Source organism: Pogona vitticeps, chromosome 2 (assembly GCF_051106095.1).
Source record: "Pogona vitticeps strain Pit_001003342236 chromosome 2, PviZW2.1, whole genome shotgun sequence".
Taxonomy (NCBI): domain Eukaryota; kingdom Metazoa; phylum Chordata; class Lepidosauria; order Squamata; family Agamidae; genus Pogona; species Pogona vitticeps.
The window spans coordinates 283,887,549-283,907,890 of NC_135784.1; the positions used below are offsets into that span (position 1 = coordinate 283,887,549).

Consider the following 20,342-nt stretch of genomic DNA (forward strand, 5'->3'; position numbering starts at 1 on the left):
GTTGAGAAGATGTGTGGGCATGGAAGGGTAACATGTCATGTGGAGAAAGGAATAAGGTGGTATTGGAGGGTAACCAAACGTGGAACATGAGATAAATAGGAAGCTGTGCCGGGTGTTCATGCTGTGTGCACAGATGCAATTAATTGCATGCAAATAAGATAGCATTAACATGCCCAAACATACTTCCTGAAAAACAGAATGTCTTTTTGGTGTCTTGTTGCACAATTTATAACTTACACTTATAAGTCAAGGAAAGATAAAATATAAAATAATTGACCCATATGGACTGTACTGCTGACAGTTGAAGTTGCTTCCTTGCAAATTTGACAAATCAGCATAGTTTATCTAAGTCACAAAATTTGAATTACGAGTACAAAATTGTAATACCTAGTATAGAATACTTACAAATCCGTTAGCTGGACTGCAGCTCAAGCTACTCTTCTAGAAAAGAGAACAATTTTATTTTGTTAGCTTCTACACATATCTGTCTGGATTTGAGATATTTGGATGGAGGCATGTATGAATTAATGGCAGGGTCTGTAGTAGATGGTAGAGGTTCTCTTTTTGGGTTGTTGTTAAAGGTTTCACAAGTCTTGTGTGTTGCCTATCATGACTTTCACTGAAGGAGGGCTTCGGTCTATTATGTTTTTATCACTCTAAAATGGCATTGAATTTTTGGAAGAGGGAGTTTAACCTATCTCATTTAAAGCAGGCACATGTGGCTCATAAGAAGCATGTGTCTCTTGTTTTTGCTATCCCATGCTGTTGAATTGGCAGCTATGCCAAAATGTTATGAAAAGCCATGATTTCATTTTGAAATAAGACAAAGATAGTATCCACTTTATTTTAAAGCTGAGTCATGTTCCCAGATACAAGATTCCAGGTAAAAACAAGATGTTTGACAGCTGCACTGTCTCTGAACTCAGTAGTCTCATATAGCATTCATACTTAATTATCATGGCCTATCATTCATTTAATTTGTTTAATCCAGCAACGTTTCACAAATAGCCTGTGGTTGTTTGCACCCCCTCCATGTTGCCCCCATCTGAGTCTCCTGACACCAAAATTGCCACAGCAGCTGCTGCTTCCTTTAAACACTGTGCTTTCTTTTAAAACAAAGTGCAGGGCCACTACACTCCTTGTCTAGAAGCAGATTTGCTCTTCTGCAACAAATTTAGCAGCAGGTTTATGGCCACCTGGTGCATTTGATGGGTGTCACTTGGCCTCTCCCATCACTTGGACCTTGCCCATCCCAGCCCAAACCCTTCCTAAATTCATTGAATCCAATGACCACCACCATATTTTGTGGCAGTTTTTAGTAAAATGTGTTGTGTGATGTCCTTTTTTTCTCTTAGGCCTGACCTTAAACCTATTACTAGTCAGCTCCATTAAGTGAGACAGCATGTGCTGTCCCACAGGGGTCAGTCATCTCCCCATTGCTGTTCAACATTTATATGAGGTTCCTGCGAGAGGTTATTCAAGATTTGGAGTGCATTGTCATCCATAAGAATGCTGATGACACACAACTCTCTCCTTTTCCTCTTTGGCAGTGGAATCTGGAAAGACCTGGAGCGCTGCTTGGCCATAGTTATGGACTGGATGAGGGCTAATAGACTGAACTTTAATCCTGATACAATGGATCTCCTCTTGTTAGAAGGGCACTCTTATTGGATAGAGGGTTTGTCTCCTGGTCTGCATGGGGTTACACTTCCCCTGAATAATCAGGTCTCTAATTTGGGTGTGCTTCTGTACCTGGCCCTCTCAATGGAGAGTTCAGTTCTTGGCTGTGGCCGGGTCTGCCTTTTTCCAACTTAAGTAGATTGCACATCTTTATCCCTATCTTGAGAGAAAGTCCCTAATAAGACTCTCCATGTGTTGGTAATCTCAGGAATTGATTATCACCTTGCTCTCTGTGTGGGGCTATCCTTAAATGTGGCTCAGAAGCTACAGCAAGTGCAAAAGGCAGCAACCAGGCTGGTCTCAGGAACAACAAAATATTTTGCCTGCCCTGTCCTGTTTGCACTGGATGCTGGTATGCTTCCAGGCTACGTTCGAGGTGCTAATGTTAATTTATCAAGCCCTGTATGGATTAAGACCTTGTTTCCTGACAGAGTGCCCCTTCCTCAGATTAACATCCCACCTCACACGTTCGTCCCAATCCTTGCTGCTGCAGGTGGTCACTCAGGAAGGCTTGGAAATCGTCAACTGGGCCTTCTCAGTGATGGCTGCTTCACTGTGGAATTCCCTTCCAATGAAGCTGTGTCAGCCCCTCTGGCTTTGGAAAGCAAATTAAACATAGCTCCCAGGCCTTTGAAAGCCTTAGGTAAAGGTAAAGGTTCCCCTTGACAATTTTGTCCAGTCATGTCCAACTCTAGGCGGCAGTGCTATTCTCCGTTTCCAACCCATAGAGCTAGCATTTGTCCACAGACAATCCTCCGTGGTCACATGGCCAGTGTGACTAGACATGGAACACTGTTTACCTTCCCACTGAGGTGGTACCTATGTATCTACTCATATTTTTGCATGCTTTCGAACTACTAGGTTGGCGGGAGCTGGGACAAGCGACGGGCACTCACTCCGTCGCGTGGATTCGATCTTACGACTGCAGGTCTTCTGACCTTGCAGCACAGAGGCTTCAGTGGTTTAACCCACAGCGCCACCATGTCCTTTTTTATTTAATTAATTAATTTAATTAATCAGTAAATTAATTATTTAACAGCTAGAGATGGGCATGAACTGCTGGTTTGGTGCAGTTTGCTTACCGGTCACAAAGCTGATCCAGCTCCCGGTGGGTGTCCCCTTGGAAGCAATGCCCAGAGGAGGCAGGGCAGGGAAACCAGGATGCTGCCTCCAAGTGAGTGCCCACTGGAGAAAATGGGGCGCCAAACTGCAGATCACCTGTGTGGCCACTAAACACACTGCACCAAACTGGCAGTTCGTGCCCATCTCTAGTGATAGCTCTAAATGTATTGTTTCTTGTTTAATGGTTGATGCTCTTTCTGCCACCCTTGGACTTATTTAGTGTTTTTATAGACATAGTGGATTTTGGGAGGCTTTTTTTTCTGTTTGTTTCATTTTATGAAAATATATGGCAGACAAAGTAAGGGGTTTGCCCAGCAAAATGTCAGCAACAGCAAGCAGTAAGACACAGGTGTTGGCACCTAGTGTCTGCTGCACAGCAGTAGCTTAGTTGCCCACTTGCTTTTGCTTAAGTGTTTAAAAAAGAGAGAAAGAAGTATATTCTCAGTATACCACTTGTTTCCCCTCCACAGCAGCTGCCTGCAGATAGAGGGCCCAGCTTATAAATCTCAGAGTTCTTTTAACCTTCACTTCCTAGTCACTCCCTGCTGCAATGCTCTTGAGAAATACTTATAGCTTAGTGGTGGCTAATCAGCATTTTCAGAGAGTACACACAGTCCAATCGTGTAGAGATTGTTCTGCTTCAATATGCAGGGTAATGTTCCTAATAATAATAATCAAGGCTTCATTTTCAAAGGCAGAATGGTTCTCTAACCTCCTATCTGGCCTTCCAGTGTTCTTTTTTCAGACACCCATACATCTTTTCTCCCTAATTTAAATACAGAGTGTCTTCTGTGTGTAGTTCAGAGTTTGAAAGCATTAAAAGTCTTCTCTCTCTCTTTTAAAATATTTTCCAGATCCACGAGTGGAAGGGTACCCGCTTATGTCTTCACCTTTGCCACAGGCCATTATTCTTGGCAGCTATATCTATTTTGTCACTATTCTCGGACCGAAATTCATGGAAAACAGAAAGCCGTTTGAATTGAGGCAAATAATGGCTTTTTACAACTTTGGTGTAGTAGCTCTTTCAATTTATATGGCTTATGAGGTAAGTGTTGTCTGAGAATAGACTAGTAACAAGTTCAGCAAGATAGGGTATGTGAATCAGTTTTTCTTTTCTCCCTCCTCAGATTCTAAGGGGGATTTTGTATGTACATCTGTTTATGTAGATGAGATTTCTGTGTACAAGTGTGAAAATATTAATGTGAAATCAAAGATTGCCGTTCAGCTTTAAGCAGGTGTGTACACTGTCTCCTGAAGATAATTTTATTTCCAGGCTTCTTGTAAGGCAGAAGTGGAGGTATTTTAGAGCAGTGGTCCCCAACCTTGGGCCTCCAGATGTTCTTGGACTACAATTCCCAGAAGCTTTCACCACCACCACTGCTGGCCAGGATTTATGGGAGATGAAGTCCAAGAACATCTGGAGGATCAAGGTTGGGGGCCACTGTTTTAGAGTACCACTCCTACAGTCCCTTACCATTGGCCAAGCTGCCTGAACTTTCTGGGAGCTGACATCTGTAAAATCTAAAGGGTCAACAGTCCCCCTCGCCTCATCATAGTCTAGCAATTCAGACTTGCATCATTCCCCACATGCCAAGTCAGTGAAAAGGAAGAAGGCCTCTTTAGGCCTCTGTCTCAAATTTTGGAGAAAGTGTGCATGGGTTTTGAACTTCCCTTGCTTCCCCAAGGTTCTTTGGCAATGTCATGCTACAGCACTATAGTAGAGTATAATTTTCGCAACAAAATGATAGCCAAGAAGATTATCCTAGAAATCATTTGGCATGGGGTGGCAATATGTTCTCTGTATAGGTACTTTGGAGGCCTGACTAAGTGGAAAACTTACTTCTTAGACTACAGTTTCAGAATCCTCCCAGTATGCCTGTTGGCAACAGATTCCTAGAAATTAGTCTCAACAAGTAACTTTTCTAAGATAGGGTGGTACTGTAACTTTTTGCAATATTACTAGCAGGAGAGAGAAACTGTGAGCATGGGCAATTTACCCCCATGAAACACATCACAGGAAACGTGATCTCTAGGCGCTATCACTGCACCTCTATGCACTTCTTCCTTTACTTTTCCACACATGCAAGGAGAGCATTACAAAGGCTCGTGGGAGATCAATCCTAGGTAAAACCCCAGTACGTTAATGCAGTAACCTATGTTTGCACAAGCAACAAAGGTAAACTTTGTCAAACTTGAACACTGGAATTATTTGAGGTAGGTAATCCTTAAGCATCACAGCTTTATATTGTGTCAGATGATTGATCTGTTGGTTCACAGTGACAGAGGTTTCATACTCTTTCAGCTCCACTTGGAAATATCAGGAAATGGACTGGAGTCTTTTTACATGCAAAACTTTCTGCTTGGTTATTGATCTATGAAACTGGAAGATGTTTTCCATAGTTTGCTTTGTTGTTTCGTGGGCACTTAAAAGAAAAATAACCTCTGGATTCACTTGTCTTTTTCTGTCTCTGATCTGTCAATTGCAAAGATATTTCCTTTGATGATTAATTTTGTAATCTCCCTGTTATCATCTGTACAACTGTCTATGTCTTAATATCTTACTGAAAGTAATTTTCTAACTGAATAGTCTTGTAAAACACCTACAGAACATGTACAGAAACATTCAATAGCCTGCCTACCACTTGTACCTGTTTTTAATTTTGGCCAAAATCTAATTAAATATTCATGCTGGCATTAAGTGTAGTGGTGTAATTGGAGTGATAAGTGCCTTTTTTTTTCCGATTACAACTCCCCAAGTATTCCAGACAGCACAGCAATGGAGCCACACTAATTCGAGTTTTCTGGGACTTGTTTTAAAAAAGTAGTTTCCCAGCTCTGCTTCTACTCCTTGTGCCAAGTTGAAGGAGAAACCAACATTTAGTACTGGCTGTTTTTCTAGCAATTGTCTTCTTTTCCTTAAGGAGATTTTTGTTGACCATTTTGATTCCGGTGGATGGGTTCAGGGAGTTGTAATCCTAAAAAGTAACTTTTCCAGACTCTGTGCTTTGTTATTGGCTACCATTTGTTTTTAGTTGCTGTCGGATTTAGCTTCACCTCTGTGAGTGTTTTGAGTCATCTGCACAGCAGTATAATCCACTTGCTGATAAGCAGCTGTGGGCATTTCTGTCTGCAATTTGTTCATTTATGCAAACAGATTTCTTTTTCTTTTTAAATTGTTCACCCAAAGCCTCCTCTTCTTCCTCTTGCAGTTCCTCATGTCTGGTTGGGCTACAGGCTATACATTTCGCTGTGACCTAGTTGATTACTCAAGGTCACCAATGGCTCTAAGGGTGAGTAATGTATTGAGACTGATAACAGTAGCTGACATTCCAGGAACACTCCGGACTGCCTGCATAGAAGAGTTGCAGATATATTTGTGTTTCAACACTTAATGAGAAGCACGAGTACCACTCCAGTGAGCTGGCAATTTGGTTCTCCACCCCATCACAAGTTGTAAAATGGGTTAGGATCCTGTTCAGTCAAACAGCTTGTGTAGCATGAGTAGTTTGACTTCTTACTTGTTTGTTTAAAAAAAAAATTATTTATTTATTTAACATATGCCGCCCACACTACCCAAATGTCTCTAGGTGGATTACAACAATTTAAGTGTGATAAAAAGATAAAACAAAATACAATTCCCATCAGGACCCACAGTTGATTTTATTTCAATTAAAAATCTTCTGGAACAGGAAGGTTTTGACCTGGCACCGAAACATCATCACCGTCGGCACCAGATGAATCTTCCTCGGGATGGTGTTCCATAGTCTGGGGGCAGCTGCCAAAAAGGCCCTTTGTCTACAAGCCATCCCTCTTACCTCCTTAAGGGACGCCTCTTTCAAAAGGGCTCCCTGGCTAGATCTTAACTGCTGGGCAGGCTTGTATTGAAGGAGGCGGCCCTTCAGGTATCCAGGGCCCCAGCCATTTAGGGCTTTATATGTCAAAACAAGCACTTTGAATTGGGCCTGGGCAGCGGCTGGTAGGCAGTGTAATTTAAACAGAATATATATTATTTACATCAACAGAAGCTGGGTTGTTACAGTGGATTGATTTACATTTGCTGAACAACAAGCTAAGAATCCAGGGCCGTTCCACTGGCAGAAGATGCTGTTTCCCCAGTGCTTATTAGGATCCTGGCTGTGGAATTGTCTGTTTTACAAGCTGCTTGTGTGGTTATTTTAAAAGCAAACATAAGTCCTGCTTTGCATTTTCTCCTCGCTAGGACATTTTCCTAGATTGTATCTCCTCCTACCTGATGGCAAAGTATATTTAAGCTGCTCTGCTGTACACAAATATGATACTACAACTTGGAAATCTTCATGAAGGTTAACAAGAATAAGTTGTCTTTATTTGAAATGATTAGATTTTGCTTTGAATTTAATATTTGTGTTTTCTGCAGATGGTTCGTGTCTGTTGGCTGTATTATTTTTCCAAATTTATTGAACTGCTAGATACTGTAAGTATTATTACAGAATGCAATGAACAAAGGCACCTTATTGTTCTCTTGAACAAAAAAAAGGTTGCATTAATTTCATGTGGTGTCATTGATTTGGATTACTGGGCCAACTCAAAAAAGCTTTTTTCATTCCTTTTTTCCCTCCCTTATTGCCAGCACAACTGAAAAACATGGGTTTTAAGATCTGCCCAGAAATTATTCGTAATGATGGTGACTATAACTGGCCACCTCTATCTGCTTGATCTACCACACTTTTTGGCACCTTGCTAATTAGCCTTGAATGGTGATACCCAACAGTGTCTGTCCACTTTATTGCACCACTGGCAGAAGGGATTCTGTACCCACCCACCCCTCGCAGCTATCTGCATGCCCTCTCATCTGTTCCAGAGGGTGGGATGGGTCTAATGGAAGCAGATTTGAAGGTAGCATGGGATGTCTGGAGTTGGCAGTGGAGAGAAAGGAAAAGTTCCAGTGCTCAGAAAGAAGTCCATTCTTAAGACAATAGATGCAACTCTGAGAAATCACCAAGGTATTTACTGTGTTGTGCATGCTTGAAAGCCCAGGGTGCTGCAGCTGCATCTTCGAACCTATGGTTGCTTAGGGAACAGCAGCTCATATAACTTTGCTCAAGCTAAGCAGGTGTGAACATGATCAGTGTTTGAAGGAACTAAAAGAGTAGCAAAATATTAGGAAAAAACAATAAGAACATGGACCTCCTGATTTTGCTGGATTGTAAGCCATCCTCCGGCCAGTCCAGCCAAGAGAAATTATGGGAGTTTCAGTCCAATGACATCTCAAGTATTATATGTCCCACATCCATAATATAAATGCTCAAGTAGACATGATAGAGGACCAGAATGTCCTGCATTTTCTTCACTATATCTTAAGGTAACTGTTTGACTTGGAAAGGGGTATGTACCTAGTTTCCTTAATCTGAAATGTTGTTGTCTTATGCAGTTTCCCCTGACCTAAGATGGTGTTTCTCCTATGGGGGAAAACACAGAGACATCTATACAGTAGATTCAAAGGGCAGAGGATCACATCAAGGTCACTTTGAGAGGGAAAAGAGTTAAGCATCTGCTTTAAGCACTTCAGTTCCTCTTTGCAAATAGAATTGGCTGTTCTGCACAGATTGCAAAAGTTTCACTATTTGGCCTACAATGACCAGGGAACTCCTGGTTACCATGGCTAGTAGCATGGCTTGTAGTAGCAGAGATCCCAGCAGTTGTGTCCTTAAAAAGTCACTTTTTCAATTCCAGGTCCAAGTGGTATTTAAACTGCAATGAAATTCAAATACACTGGCTAGAAATGTTGATCATAAGTCTACCATCATACATTGATTTTGGAGCTAAATACAATAAATGTGGTTTACAGACATGTTGAAGAAGTCATTTTTTGTGATAAAGTGTGTGGTTATAAATAGAGAATTCCAAGTTCAGTTTCTGGCATTTCCAGCTGATAGTTTTTTGGCAACAGGTACCAGCAGAGCTTGTGACCATGAAAAGCTATTGCCAGTCAAAATAGGTGTTATGGGGATGCACAGATAGATTGATGAAGCTCATATATGGCAGCTTAGGTTACAGTCTAGGGAATTTGATTTGTGATTTCATTGAACTCATTGAAATTCTTAGGGATTTTATACACTCTCAGCTGTATGTTAAAAGCAAAGATAAAGGAAACTCTTTAATTGCAGTGTATTGAATGGCTTGTTCTGATATATGCAGCCAGCTTTAAATGTGACTTCTTGTAATATCTATTTTAAATTATTTCAGGTCTTCTTTATTCTTCGGAAGAAGAATGCCCAAGTTACATTCCTGCATGTTTTTCATCACACAATCATGCCTTGGACCTGGTGGTTTGGAGTCAAATTTGCTCCAGGTACTCAAGACTTAACATTTTAAGTAAAAGTTTGTTTCCTAAGGAGGATCTTTATCTTTGTCACTTCTTGTTCTCCACTCTCTTCTCCAACTTGCATGGACAGTTTCCTTTACAATTCTTTGCCATATATCCTATCTACTTTAAGAAGCCATCCCATATCTAGGTTGATAATTTTGATGTACAACTTATTTCTGCTTTTCGTAACTTCTAAAAAGAGAATGTGCTTTTTTTCCTAATAGATTCCATGCTGACTTTTATATTTGTATTGAACTACTTAATTTTCTATCCATTTTAAACTCTGTTCCTTAAACAATTATCTGTTGGTGCAGGTGTTCAGTGGCTAATGGTTGCTCGCTTCTATTGAACTGTAACTAACATTAGATTGTCTTTAACGTCAAATCTGTACAGTGCTGATTTTAGGGAACATTAGTTGCCTAAAAGTACTGACAGTCAACAGATCCTTCCCTTTGAATTATGCAGATCCTCTCATTTGCATTAATGTGTTAGACTGTCCTAGCTCTGAGAATATCTGTAGAAATCAGAAGTAGTCCAGCAAAAACTGGTAATGGGGAAGAGGAACATGGGGTAGGAGATTAAAGAGAGAACTACAGGTAATCATGTAGCTCAGAAACCAGTTGAATTAATCCCAAAGGAAGTCTTTTATTTATATTTAAAAGAGTGGCTGATAGTGCTGTTTTTACCATATAACTATTAGAACATTATGTCAATCTCGAAAAGGTTTGTCTTTGTATCCAGTTGTCTTTAACAGGTGTTAAAAGTGACATTCCATATTTCCAAATTACAAGTTACATTTAAAAATAATGGTTATCAGTACTAATTTGACTATGAAAAAATGGGTAGCTTGTAATCATTGTTTGCTGAAAGAAAATACAGTGGTGCCCCGCATAGCGAGGTTAATCCGTTCCGGATTAACCCTCGCTATGCGGAATCGTCGCTAAACGGGTAGGGAAAAGGTATTGAAACGTTCCAATACCTTGCTTACTTACCCGTTCAGCGAGGATTCCCCTTGCCGGCAGCCGTTTTCGCGCCCTCGCTAAGCGAGGGCAGGGCATGAAAATGGCTGCCGGCGGCCATTTCCGGGCTTCCGGCGGCCATTTTGGAGCCGCCGAACAGCTGTTCGGCGGCTCCAAAATGGCCGCCGCAATACCCGATCTTCGCAATGCGGGTTTTCCCCATTGCGAAGATCGGGTATGTTTCCGTATAGCGATCCCGAAAAAGGGATCGCTATGCGGAAACATCGCTATACGGTGCACTCGCTAAGCGAGGCACCACTGTACCTTCAAAATACTTTCCTAAAGCATTTTTGCCTCCCAAACATAAAGAGTAAAAGTAACAAACATGGGTAACTACGTATGTAAATTTGGGTTTTTTTTTAATGTTACCTTTAAAAGGAACATTATTGCCCCCATTACCCTAAAAGAACAAATAACGTCATTGGTTGCTAACCCAACTCTCTGGTAGCATTCTTTTAGCACCTTAAAGAAATTACATTTTAGGTATTCATGTTCTTAAATTAAAAAAAATTAATTGATGAAGGGGAAATGTGTATACGTAAAATTGGGATTTTAAAGTTTCTTGATTAACCTACGCCTTCTGATGAGTGAAATTGACACCTCAGTTTTAGGCCTGAATTTAGTGCAGTTTTGCACTGGGCAGTTAGGAAGGTTTTCCTGACATTAAATCAAAATCTTGTGTCCTGTAACTTGAGCCTATTACTGCATGGCCTGCACTCAGGAAGAGTTAAGAACAGATCTTACTCCTTTCCAGTATTTGAAAAGTGCTATCATCTCCCCTTGGTCTTCTTTTCTCAAGGCTAAACATGGCCAGTTCTTTCAGTCTTTCCTCATAAGGCTTGGTTTCCAGCCCCCTGACCATCCTTGTTGCTCTGATTCAGTTCCAGTTTGTCTGCATCCTTATTAAAGTGTGGATCCAGAATTGGACGAGGCCTAACTAGTACTGAATAGAGGGGAACTAGTACTTCATGAGATTTGAAGACTAGACTTCTGTTAATGCAACCTAAAATCACATTTGCCTTTTATTGCAGCTGCATCCTGCTGTTGGCTCATATTCAGCTTGAAATCTACAACAATTCCAAGATCCTTCTCTCTTGTAGTATTGCTGAGCCAAGTACCCCTAATCTTGTAACTGTGCATTTGGTTTCTTCTTCCTAGATGTAGAGCTTTGCACATATCCTTGTTAAATTTAATTTTGTTTTTAGCCCAGAGCTCAAGATCTCTTTGAATTTTGTTTCTGTCTTTGAAGGTATTAGCTATTCCACCCAATTTTGTGTCATCAACAAATAAGACAAGCAATCCTTGCACCACCTCATCTAAATTATTATCCATTAAGGCTTTTAATCTCACTTATTAAGCACAACAGCCACAATTTATATTTGAAGATATCTTGTCCCCATCATATGTTTCAAAAGACCCATGTAATGTATGTTGCTCTTGCTTTTTTTCTTTGGCACTCACTTCTCTGGATCATAGCCTTTATGCAGATCAGATGTGAGTAAAAGGGAAAGCTGGATGTAGTGCTCATTTACAGTAGACTAGCAAGGATTTTAGATTCCTGTTTCTTTAACAATAGCAAGAACAAATTGACTCCCTCTACCAGCACTGCAAACTATACTGCTGGAATGAGGAAAGCTTTGTGCAACCAAGAGTAGATTTATTTGCGGAAGCACTGTAAACTCCACTCAGTACTGGTATTCAAAACAATTTTCTGGAGTTAGAATTATTTCGTTGGAAGGATATATCTTTGGCTTTGGACTCTGGGTGGTGGATGTCAGGGTCCTAGTTAAAAACCAAACTCATATAGTAGATTTTGCAGGCTTGAAGTGTGCCTTTCCTTAGCTCTGATCAATTTCTTAATTACAAAGCCATTTATAAATGGCATGCTTCCATTGGCACATGACGTCTGAGGCAAAAAAATGTCCTAGCTGCCAAGCTGGAAATTCTTTCAACAAAGAAAAGCAGTTAGTTTCATGAATATGTGTGTGTGCAGATACAATCAGTTAGGAAAAATTATCATTTGGGGCTGAAAATTCCCCAGTTAGCATGGCTAATGAACATGCTGGCTACAGGGCTCTTGGGAATTAAAGTACAAAAAGTAACTTTTTCCAAATCCTTTGTGTAATTTGTCCAAATTGGGGAGACTGAGAGAAGGATAATGATAGGATACAATTATTTTTGCTTTTCACTTAGGTTCTCTTCCTTAGCCCTAGAGAGAATCAGTGTTCTGAGTGTTTCTGGGTCATTCAAATTAGTCTAATGCCCTTGCTCCAAAGTATCCACATGTGCTAGGTCTTCTTATCCAGTTAGTACAGTTTACTCCAGTGTGTTTCCTCTTTTTTGCAATGTTTTGAGATGCCTCACAGCCCCCTATCCCTTGGAATAGTTGTGTCCCGCTTCACTCACCTTGTTCTGAAGTTCTATAGGAGCATTCAATGTCTCTTTAACAATCGTTAGTCTCATGCTGTATTGTATGGTATATAATAACTACTACTGTTAATCCAGATTTTGCAAGTCTTTTCTGTAGAAAGGTTTGCTGTAGAAAGATAAGAAAGATTTTTAGAATGAGTTAATTTGGTTTGGTGTTTTTTTTTAATAATCAAGTTTTTGTAACATATTGGTTGATTTCCTTCTCAATGTTGAAAAATGAAGCATACAGGAGCAATACCTTCCTTAGATCAACCAAAAGGGCAAAAACAAAAAAACAAAAACAAAACAAAAAAAACCTTGTAGGCTTTCTAAATATCCAGATCTCTCTTCCATCAGATAAGCCGGGATGACAGAAAAGGGCAGAAAGAAGGCTGACTTTAATATGGAAGTCATTATGTGTACATACGTAGTGCCTTGAGCCCTGCCTGCTTTCCTGATACTTTAAATCCTGTTGCCTAACAAAGTGATGTAAAGGTTGCAAAAGCATGCATATCTTTCACCCTGCCCTGCCTTTTTGATTGGCCTACCGAAGAAACTTTACTAATACAGATTTAAATAATGTTTATTTGGAATGACAAGGCGACCTTGTTGTTGTTTTGAGGAATGTTACTTTCTTTATATTTCAGTCATCTCTACTCATGAAAAATGAAGACCCAAGAATGTTTATAATAAAGAAGGATGCAGTAAATGGTTAGCGTAGGCCACAAAGCAAAAATTACCTCCTCTCAAATTTTAAAAGTGGTTTTTAGTTTGATGCTAAAAGATTCTGAACTGCTCATTTCTAGATACCCAGCATTAAAAGGTATTGAGCTTTATACACGAAGGCATGCCTTGTTTTACCACCTGGGTTTGCCACACCAGTGTGAGGTGTGGCTGTTGATCTGCTGAAACCAAGGGAAGAACTGAAGAATACAGAATGAAACCTTTTACTGGTAGACTGGCCAGATCTCATGAATGGGAGACTGACTTGACTTCAGCCTCTAATCATGTCATGGATATGAAATGGGCAATTGACAATGAGAGTTAATGCCATAATAAGCCGGGAATGTGTGGATGTGCAGATGGCAGGTTCTGATCATAGCCACAACTGGAACCTTAGAAGACATGCACACACAATATGAGCATGAAGTGCTGTGTGAAGGTTAGCGATCAGAATTTTCTGCTGGAGTAATTTGAATAATCTTCCTAAACTACCTCAAAAATCCTTCAAGCATTATTGCTTATCCTTGGCCTGTGGGAAACTCTCTTTGTCTCTGCTCACTTCAGCTTGTTTTACTGGTTTCTGATTGTTTTAAATGATTTAATTAAAACCAGCATAGTAGCTGGGGAAAGTTCTAGGTTGAGTTGTAGTGGTCCCAAGCTCAGCGTAGAATGGGAATGTAAAGACTCTGGAGTTGGTTGGTTTTTCAGCTGTTTATTCATTGTTTCATGATAGTACTTCAAGGCCTATCAGCTGATAGAAGAGATGTACACTTCAAGCTTGTTCATTAGTTTTACCATTACTAAGTGATGCTCACACTCTTTCCATAGAAAAATACACTCCCTTTCTTCATTTCAGCAGTGTAATACAGGGTGGAGTTATATTCTCACTATTGCTTAAACCAAATGTGGGAAACTTGTGGTCCTCCCTATGTTTTTGGATAGTAAAGAATCACAGGGGTTGCCATCCTACAACACTTGAAGTGCCACAGGTTTTCCACTCTTGTTTGAACAATCTGAATTCAGAAATTTTTGTTTACTGCAAATTCTCCAGAGATCTACCAGTAGATCCAAACCTACCTTCTGCTATTTCCTGATGCAGAGCTCTCCTAACATGGGTTGCTGTTTTTGTTGTGGAATGCCTTCTTCCACTGAAGACTTGCAGGCAGTGCAAAGCAGGCATATAGACTGTGCACAGTAGCAGCGCTGATATATACAGGACGAGATTGGTAGGAGATACCTTTTGCACAGCTCCCAGAGTTTGCCAGCTAATGGCAATGTTGGCTCTAAAACTGTGAGAGCTGCGGAATTCGCCAGCTAATGGCGATGCTGGCACAAGAACTGTGAGAGTTGCAGAATTCCCCAACTAATGGTGATGCTGGCTCAAGAGCTGTGTGAGAGCTGCAGTCCAAAAATTCACTGATGGTGGATGATGTACAATACAGTCCTTGCTCAAAGAATCCAGCACTAAAAAGCATCTTCTTAACACAGTGATATAACAAACCACATGATCCCAAGATTACTTAATGATAATCTTAAATAAATCCAACTTCAATTTCTTCTTCCTTTTTTAAAAAATTTCTTGAAAATGATATACAGTGGTTTAATGTCTTTTTAATGTTATGTTTTAAGTTGTTTTTTGATAAGTGCTTATATTTTTAATAGTTGATTGTATTTTAATTCCTATGTCTTTTAACTGAATATGAGCCACCTTGAGTCCCTTCACTGGGAGAAAGGCAGCACCACACACACACATACACGCACACATGCACACACACGCACACACACACACACACACAGACAAATGAAACAAACAAAATAAATATTAGAGAAATACATGGCTGATGTTAATCTCATTCCCTGTCCCTTTCCACAGGTGGCTTAGGAACATTCCATGGTTTGTTAAACTGCATTGTACATGTTATCATGTACACCTACTACGGAATATGTTCTCTTGGGCCAGCTTATCATAAGTATTTGTGGTGGAAAAAATATATGACAACTATACAACTGGTAAGTTTCTGGAAAAATATGGCAAAAAAATAGGAGTTATGTTAAATTTAATAGAATTTGTGCTTTAAAAGGCTGTACACTAGCTGAATGGATTCAGAGCGTAGAAGTAACTAATTACTAGAAACAATTAATTGTTTTCCCCCACTAACAAGTTTATTATTTATTTATTTTATTTATTTCAAATTTTTATCCCACCTTTCTCCTTAAAAAGGACCCAAAGGTACAGGTAAGTTATTTTACAGTTGTAGGGATAACTTCATTCAATTTGTAGTATATCTGGTACATTTATATTTGCAGAAATAGGTGCCTCACCAAACAATGAAGGAGGAATGGCATGTAGTTCAAGCAATGGCTTGTGCTGTGCATTGTCCTCTGGTGTAGGTATTGAGCTGACAACCAGGAAGACAGGAGGAGAGTGTGTTTTGTACCATGGGCCAGGGACTTGTAGCTTTGAGCTGTAGTTTTTTTAAAGTAACTGAAATTATTTCATTTAATGCTGAGAAAAGGAAAAATAAAGCATTACTTTTAAAAACACACTGATTATAATTCTAAGTAATTACTTTGGGGATCCTTGAATTTATACTTGTAACAAATTGCTTTTTTAAAATGACAGCTGCATTGTGAATGTAACATACCTTACTAAGCCTTCCCACTTACTGCTGCCATTTGGCTCAGGATTTTCCTACAGACAAAATTGCTGACTCTTAATAAAACAATGGTTTGTCTAAGGCCATGCAATGAATTTATGACACAGCTGACAAGTGTGAGCCCATTTAAATTTAAGGAACGTGTTCCTTATTGTACAGCCTCTCCAAAAATAATATGTAACTTTTTCAAAATGACACATATATCGAAATTACCATAAGCAATAATTTTAGTGAGATGATGTCCTATGAAATGAAATAAACATAACTATCAAAAATGTAGTCTTATTTTCGGGTTCTTATATAAATCAGTCTTTACACTTAGTGCAATTGCTATTCGAAAAAATCTACACGAATTCAGATAAAATTTATCAGTAGATGTTAATGTATAGTGTTCTAGAGATAAGTATTACTGGCGGTGCTCTGAATATTCAGGTGCCCATACTGCCTTTCTGCAAGCAAAACCTCTTTCTGCCAGCTGATTTCAGAGATTTGCTAACAGGGCCATCTGCTGGCAGACCTGTTCTGTTGGCTGAGGTCTAACAGAGCTCAAGGGCAAATAATAGGTGGGTTAGGAAGAAGCCATATTACACCATATCAGTGTACCTTCTAATTTTCAGCCCTGCCCGCTCCCCCTCTCTTGCGTGACTTCAGCCCTGTGCACACATGCACACCTCCGTCCCCCTCATACTCATTGTTCTGTCACCACTCAAACCAAACGTGATTGCTGTGTGGAGGAGGGAGTGAGCTGTGCAGAGGGAGGTGGAATCGCACATGTGCACACACGCCCTGCTTAAAGGGAACCTTGCATCAGATTCAAACCTACTCAGGCTTTCAACTATAATGTCAGTGCAATGTTAGGTTGGCCCTAATAGTCCTAAGTGAGGGTTGTTTTTCGTATATGTCCTCAAGTCACTTCTGACTTATGGCAACCCTGATACTGTAGTGTTTTCAAGTTTTAGAAAAGGCAGCCATGTTAGTCTGTGCAAGCATGTCAGACAAAATCCAAAGAAACAACAACAAAAAAGATGAAAACATTTGGCACCTTAAAGACTATTATATTTCAATGTAAGCTTTTGTGGACACATCACCTTCATCAGAACATATGGAAAGAGAACACAATTTTGGATGAAATCTCAGTTTCACAAGCAAAACATTCTAAGCATTCATTGGCTACATGCAGTAATTAGGCTTGTGCTTGTTTTAGGATTAGGTTGGAAAAATTCCTCCAGGAGACAGAAAACAGTATGTGAGATATCAAAGAATGATTTACTATCACCCTGTCAGTTCCCATAGCTGAGGAAGGATTTGAACCCAGGCCTCCCGAGTCCTAATCTGACACACTATCTGCTACACTATAGTTGCTTTTAGTGTGGCATGCTGGATAGTGTTAGACTAGGACTCAGCAAGTGTAGTCCTAAGTAATTTCTAACAGTGGGAGAACCTGAGGCATATTTAGCCCAGCTTCTGCCCCCCTAATGCCAGTTCAGCTGGCCTTTGCCATCCTGCTTAGTTAGTATGGCATTCTTGTCGTCATTTGGAGTGCTTTCTGCATAGCAATCAGTCCCAGTTCTTGTTAATATATTCATCATTAATCCTTAGCTGGCACAAATTACCCATCAAGGAAGAGCTGAAATCTGGCTTTTCATTCTTAAAAATATTTCTACATATGGTATGCTTCAGTTTGTTTCCATTCTGCTAGCTGTTTGTGTCCCATCAAATACTTAAAGCATAGTCTTTTAGCTTTAAAAAATATGCCTGTCTTGAATTCATTAAGCTTTGAAAGAAACAATTGATATGGTATAAAAGAGAGTAAACCTTAAATTACCATGTTTCTCCCAAAATAAGACAGGGTCTTATATTAATTTTTGCTCCAAAAAAAGCAGTAGGGTGTATTTTCAGGTTTTTTTTTTCATGTACAACAATATAGGTTTATTCAAATACAGTCATGTTGTCTTCTGGTTGCTGCACAGTGGTGGAGGGCGGGCTTTCACTTAACTAGGGCTTATTTTTGGGGTAGGGCTGATATTACGAGCATCCTGAAAAATCATACTAGGGCTTATTTTCAGGTTAGATCTTATTTTCACAGAAACAGGGTATTGAGGTGTGTAAGCTAAGCAAAATGATTTGTAGTTTCAGTAACCTCCTCCAAGAGCTGAATAGTGTTTTTTCTCTGCTGTGGACAAGAATAAGTTGCTCCAGTTTTGCAGAACCGTCTTAACATTTGGTGTATTGTAGAAAAAGGAAATGGTTAACTACTTCTGAGAAGTCAGTATCTAGAAGACCCTGGAAAGGGTCACCATAAATCAAAATTGACTTGATAACTTCATTTTTATAGTCATAATCAGACTAAGGAGTTTTGTGGCACTATAAAGACATGTTCTATTTCGGCACACGCTTTCATGGATTGCATTCCATGTCTTCTGATGCATCTGAAGAAATGGGCTTCGGTCCATGAAAGCTTATGCCCAAATAGAACTTGTGTATATCTTTTCAGTACCGCACAAGAGTTTTTGTTATCTGGAAACTGAATCATGACAACTGGACTTCTTTCTTATTAGGTTGAAACGTTTCACTACTCATACTTGGATGAATAACTAAATGTTTCAACTTAATAAGAAAGAAGTCCAGTTGCCATGACTCATTTTCCAGATAACCTGACCTGGATGACTGAGAATCACCACAGAAAGAGTCTTTGTTGTTGTTTTAACTTAATAACACGGATAAGTACATAGAAATATGGTTTCTCTTTTAACACAGGTTCACACCCCCACACCCCATGTCTGATTTTAAAACACATCGTAATGTCTCATGCTCTTCTTTTCTAGATCCAGTTTTTTTTGGTCACCCTCCATATAGAACAAATCTACTTCATGGATAATTGCCAATACCAGTATCCAGTCTTCATGTTCATCATCTGGCTATATGGCTTTTTGTTTTTAATCCTGTTTCTACATTTTTGGTACAATGCTTATACCAAAGGTCAAAGACTCCCGAAGCATGTGAAAAATGGCATTGTAAATGGCATTAGCACAAACAAAACAGAATGAAACACTCTTACCACAAACATGAATGAATGTTTCAACTTGCACTACTTGACAATCAAGACATTTAAGTGCACAGCACACTGGACATTTTGTAAATGGTTTTTGAAAACAAACCGACCAACAAGAAGCCCCTTTATTTTTATTATAAATTATTTGGAATTTAATCTTTATGTGGGAGGAAAAGTAGACTTATTAATATTCACTGGCCTCCAGTTTTTATCAGTATATATATTGGAATGTTTTTCTATGTATCAAATAAATGAATATTTAGTGGCATTCCTAGAGGTGCACACAAATATTCATTACGAGAATGAAGTGTATCTGATAAGTATACAAAAATACTTTGAACACTGAGAGATACATTTGTTTTAACTGGGAAGTTACTCCAAGACCTATAGGCTACTCGTAATGGGAATAAAATACAGTTTCATGACAATTTAAGGTCTGCAAACCTCACTGTTAATATATTTACTGTAAACATTAATGTGTTTTATACAAAGTGTATCATATTAAAGATTATTATTCATAAGTCTGAAAAATTATTTAGTGGAATTTTGCAGTGTATGGGTTGTAACATTTGCACACCTCTTACTCAGATTACAAAGGCTGCCTTACACGTACATCCAGTCAAAAGGCCCATAAAACCTAGTGGCACATATGTCAGAATCAATAGACTGTAGTCTTCTGAAGTTTGTGTCATAACTTTTCTAGCTTTTGGAGCACAGGTAATAGACATCAAGCCTGCTGGGTGTTGTATACATACAGTGAAACTCCACAATCCACTGGATTGCCTCATCCAGCACCACTCATGGGCTTCCTTTGGGCAGGGGACAAGGTGGCAACGTGATCGGTAAGCGGAAGCAGCAACAGCAGGAGACGGAGGCGGAACCGCCCCTTGCGGCTGCCCATTGACTGCTCCTCTAAGGGACAAAATTAGGAGGGTGTCTTATACATTGGGGGGTCGTATACATGGAAAAATATGGTAGCTTTGCTGAATTTCCTTGAGAATAGCCACACCTACCACTGGGGTTTGAATTTTGGTGAAAATAAAAGGCAGAGGAATGGCTCTTCTGCATCCAGACCACTCCTTAAAATTAGATACAAAAATTATTTTGAAATTCTCTGATCCTTCCAGGTAAATAGATAAAAGGAACAGGCTGTGATATGATAAAAAAGGAAAATTTTCTGTAATTTAAATTCTGGATTTAGTTGTAGATCAGAACATACACATTTATTTATTTAAAATATTTTTACCCCACCTTTTTCCTTGAAAAAGGACCCAAGGCAGCATACAAACAATGAAAGACAATATTTAAAGTTGAAACAATCTATATAAAACAGT

At 39.5% G+C, this 20,342-nt stretch overlaps 1 protein-coding gene across 1 annotated transcript in view; it reads left to right on the top strand.

Moving 5' to 3' along the window:
* The window catches only part of ELOVL7 (ELOVL fatty acid elongase 7), a 63,405-nt gene extending 43,866 nt beyond the window's left edge, over nucleotides 1–19,539 (top strand). The window contains exons 3-8 of the mRNA XM_020783734.3: nucleotides 3,657–3,847; nucleotides 6,012–6,092; nucleotides 7,199–7,255; nucleotides 9,028–9,133; nucleotides 15,173–15,309; nucleotides 18,782–19,539. Of these exons, the coding sequence (XP_020639393.1) occupies nucleotides 3,657–3,847; nucleotides 6,012–6,092; nucleotides 7,199–7,255; nucleotides 9,028–9,133; nucleotides 15,173–15,309; nucleotides 18,782–19,003 (794 nt within the window). The 3' untranslated portion in view covers nucleotides 19,004–19,539. The remainder of the gene's footprint in view (nucleotides 1–3,656; nucleotides 3,848–6,011; nucleotides 6,093–7,198; nucleotides 7,256–9,027; nucleotides 9,134–15,172; nucleotides 15,310–18,781) is intronic.
* The last annotated feature ends 803 nt before the right edge of the window (nucleotides 19,540–20,342 follow it).